The sequence below is a fragment of the Salpingoeca rosetta genome, assembly GCF_000188695.1.
Source record: "Salpingoeca rosetta unplaced genomic scaffold supercont1.112, whole genome shotgun sequence".
Taxonomy (NCBI): Eukaryota; class Choanoflagellata; order Craspedida; family Salpingoecidae; genus Salpingoeca; species Salpingoeca rosetta.
The window spans coordinates 1-4,169 of NW_004754822.1; the positions used below are offsets into that span (position 1 = coordinate 1).

The following is a 4,169-nucleotide window of genomic DNA, read 5'->3' on the forward strand; positions in this document are numbered from 1 at the left end:
ACACACACACACACACACACACACACACACACACACACACACACACACACACACACACACACACACACACACACACACACACACACACAGATTGACCCGAGCAGCATGATGCACGACCTCCTGCTTGTTGTCTACCTCACACAACTCACAAAGTCGCAACTCGCCCTCCACGAGAAGCTCCAGACCGTCCTCTGATGACACACACACACACACAACATCCATCTGCACCTCATTTGCCCAATACGACGCCATATGCCATCCACCCATCCACCCATCGTTGTGTTTGTTGTTTGCTCTTCCAGTCGTGCGCGGCTTTGTATGCGCGCGCGTATGTGTTGCTGCTTCTGTTGACACATGAATAGAGAGACTGAGACAGAGAGTGAGTGAGTGAGTGAGAAAGCGGTGAGCAGAGGCAGGCCACCAACACAGTGCATTGAGGAAGAAAGCGCACACGTGCACACAAATCAACACAACACCAACAACGATGAGTTCACTGCGGGAGTTGCGGGTGGTGGATCTGTACAGCGGCATTGGCGGGTTGCACGCTGCGCTTGGCGTGGCCATCGCTCGCATCAATGCCAGACCAACACGCGCGGGACAGGCACCGTGGTCCGTGGAGGATGTGAGGCCCTTTGATGTCAACACCGCGGCAAACAAGGTGTACCAGCACAACCACAGCATTGCTCCATCGCCTCGCGGCATCGACGCGCTCACCCCACGGCACGTGCGCGACAGCAACCTCTGGCTCATGAGCCCGCCATGCCAGCCTTACACCAGGTGCCTGTGTGTGTGTTTGCCTGTGTGTGTGTGTGTGTGTGTGTGTGTGTGTTTGCCTGTGTGTGTGTGTGTTTGCCTGTGTGTGTGTGTGTGTGTGTGTGTGTGTGTGTGTGTGTGTGTGTGTGTGTGTGTGTGTGTGTGTGTGTGTGAACGCGCGCGTACAAGTGTATGTTCGTTCAATTGTGCGTGAATGTACCACCGTGTGTGCGTGTGAAGGCATCGTTGCGCCATTGCATACTTCACGTGATGCACTGTCTCCATGCTGCCCATCTGCTTTGCTGATCCTCATTCTCTCACGACAACACCAGGATTGGGAAGCAGCTGGATGTGGAGGACCCGAGGGCGGCGAGCTTCCTGCACATGATTGAGATGCTGAGCAAGATGGAGTCGCCACCACAGCTCCTCTTCCTCGAGAACGTAAAGAACTTTGAGCACTCCGAGACCCGGCGGCGCCTGCTGCACGTGCTTCATCAGCGCAACTACAGCGTGCAAGAGTTTCTCGTGTCTCCAACACAGCTGGGCATCCCCAACACCCGCCTGCGGTACTACCTCCTTGCAAGCCGCTCCGCTGGGCCGCAGGACACTGCTACCGCTGCAACCGCCGCCACCGACACATCCACACAACAACAACACCGACAGCCTGATGCTGCACCACCAACGACAGCAACATCATCGCCGGCAACAGCAGCGGTGGCATCGTCTCCAGTGCACGCGTTCATGCCGCGGTTACAGCACGACAGCAACACCAACGACGACAGCACCAACGACGACACCGGTCATGGTGATGCTGGTTATCAGGACCAAACAGTGCCCATGAGTGCACGTGGTCGGCAGCTTCCCAACCCCCATCCTCAGCCGCTGCCACCACCGCGCTGCATGCTCCCGATGGGCGACTACATCGCCACCTCGCTGCCACCAGCGCTGGTGGAGGAGCTCATCTTGACCCCTGCGACGCTGCAGCGGGCAGGCAACTTCAGGTTTGATGTGGTCACGCTCTCCTCGCTCACCAGTACCACATTCGCCAAGGGATATGGGGTGAAGGGCCACCTCCGAGGATCGGGGCCCGTGCTGCTGCTGAACAGCGGCGACCTCACACCAGCGTCAACAGACCCCAGCAATGGTGATGGTGACGACAATGATGATGATGATATGAGGACGAAGAATGATGCTGCTGCTGATGCTGCTGCTGCTGATGATGATGACGATGATGATGACGATGATGATGATGATGCAACTGATGATGGCAGCCAATGTAGCAAGCGTGCTCGCAGGGGCCAGCTCGACCAAGTGCAACAGCAGCAGCACCAGCAGCAGGTGGTGGTGGGAGTGCGTGATGAGAAGCGGTCCTTCCGGTCCTTGCAAGCACACGAAAAGGCGCGGCTGTTTGCCGTCTCGGAGATGCTGCGACTACACGGGTTCCCTGAGGCGTTTGAAATGCCTGCAGGCATCACACAAAAGCAGGGGCGGGGCCTTGTTGGGAACAGCGTCAACGTGGAGGTGGTGGCGCATTTGCTCCAGTACTTGCTTGAGAACATTGCGTGTGTCGCCGACGCTGATGCGTCTCAGCAGCCGTGAACCCACGTGTTGTGTGCGTGTGTCATGTGTGTGTGTGAGTGTGTGCATGTGTGTGTGTACGTGTGTGTGTGTGATATAACTTCGGATGCACTGAGGCGTGACGAGACGTGACGAGACGTGACGCTACTTTATGGGGTCGCTGTGCAAACTTGAGCTTGGTTTGTAACAACACAACATCGACACCAACAGTAAACGGCAACAAAAGAAAGAGCCGGTGAGACATGACAGCCCATGCCACGGAGTAACAACAACGTCAACAAGAACAACAACAACTGACTTCATTGAATTGAAACAATATCCAGCCACGGAACACATGAGCAACAACAACAACAACAACAACAACAACAACAACAACAACAACAACAACAACAACAACAACAACAACAACAACAACAACAACAACAACAACAACAACAACAACAACAACAACAACAACAACAACAACAACAACAACAACAACAACAACAACAACAACAACAACAACAACAACAACAACAACAACAACAACAACAACAACAACAACAACAACAATCACCACCATCACTACTCCGCGTCGGCTGCACATCTGAATCCGACGTTGGCGGCGCTGCTGTCTGGGGTGATGTGCATGCGCGCAGCGATGCGGTATCGGTAGCACGTGAACTGATGGCACATGTACGACCCGCCCTTCTTCACCTTCGTCTCGCCGCTCGAAGGGCCCCGCGGGTCCACAGCAGGCGCTGCGCTGTGGCGGTTTGTGAACCAGTCGTTGGTCCACTCCCACACGTTCCCAACCGTGTTGTACAGCCCAAACTTGTTGGGTGGATAGGCTGTGCCAGGCGCCGTCAGCGCATACCCGTCCTCCATCGAGTTGGGCGCCCTTGAGAGAAGCAAGGAGAGGCGAAGGGCGGGGGGTGGGTGATGGAGGGGGGATGCATGTGTGAGAGGATATCCGTGAGTGAGTGAGTGAGTGAGTGAGTGAGTGAGTGAGTGAGTGAGTGAGTGAGTGAGTGAGTGAGTGAGGAAGGGAGGGAGGAAGGGAGGGAGTGAGGGAGTGGATCAATGGAGCTTCGATTGCAGCTCGGTGGGACACAACATCAATCACAGAGATGTCGCCACGTGTGTTCACTGACGAGTAAAAAGCGTGGGCCTCGCGAATTGGAAGGAAGCTGTGCTGAAAGGCGTTTCGGTCTGTCGGCACATCATACGTGGACTGCCACGTGTTCATCCAGTGCCTGTTCTTGGGCATCATCTTGTTCCCCCACGGAAACGTGCGGTTCTGTGCGTGTATGCGTGGATGTGCGTGGATGTGTATATGCGTGTATGCGTGCGTGTGCGTGTGTATGTGCGTGTGTGTGTGTGCGTGTCAGCATCTGAGCAGTTGCGTGTGTGTATGTGAGTTAGCATCTGAGCAGTTGCGCGCCATGACGAGCCATCTCTGTTATCCCTACGTTACACCGAACACACACACACACACACTCGCACGCACGCACACACACACACACACACACACACACTGATGCACGTGTGCTCCTTCACCTTCAGGCCGCCACTCGCTGCGAATTCCCACTCTGCCTCTGTGGGGAGCCGGCCCTTTGGGTGCGACCACTTGCAGAACGCCTGTTGTTGTTCGCGCACGCCATTGTGATGGTGGTGGTGTGTTCAGTCATGAGCTCGGGTGGATTGGGAGTGGGTGAGGTACGGGTGAGCAAGGGCAGATCTGCAACTCGCACGCCTAGAGATACACGAACGCTTGTACACACACACACACACACACACACACACACACACACACACACACACACACACACACACACGCGCGCGCGCACAACACGACC

General features: G+C 55.5%; 2 protein-coding genes across 2 annotated transcripts; one reads left to right on the forward strand and one right to left on the reverse strand.

Moving 5' to 3' along the window:
* Nucleotides 1-446: 446 nt before the first annotated feature.
* On the forward strand, nucleotides 447-2,550 carry PTSG_11488 (methyltransferase). Its single transcript, XM_004987428.1, has 2 exons — nucleotides 447-777; nucleotides 1,086-2,550. The coding sequence occupies exons 1-2, from the start codon at nucleotides 485-487 to the stop codon at nucleotides 2,350-2,352; spliced, it is 1,560 nt and encodes a 519-aa protein (XP_004987485.1). The 5' UTR covers nucleotides 447-484; the 3' UTR covers nucleotides 2,353-2,550.
* A 345-nt stretch (nucleotides 2,551-2,895) lies between these two features.
* On the reverse strand, nucleotides 2,896-3,951 carry PTSG_11489 (SUMF1 protein; the record flags this gene model as incomplete). Its single annotated transcript, XM_004987429.1, has 3 exons — nucleotides 2,896-3,211; nucleotides 3,540-3,610; nucleotides 3,871-3,951. Coding segments are annotated over 3 exons (468 nt in total), but the record flags the coding sequence as incomplete, so codon positions are not given.
* Nucleotides 3,952-4,169: the final 218 nt, after the last annotated feature.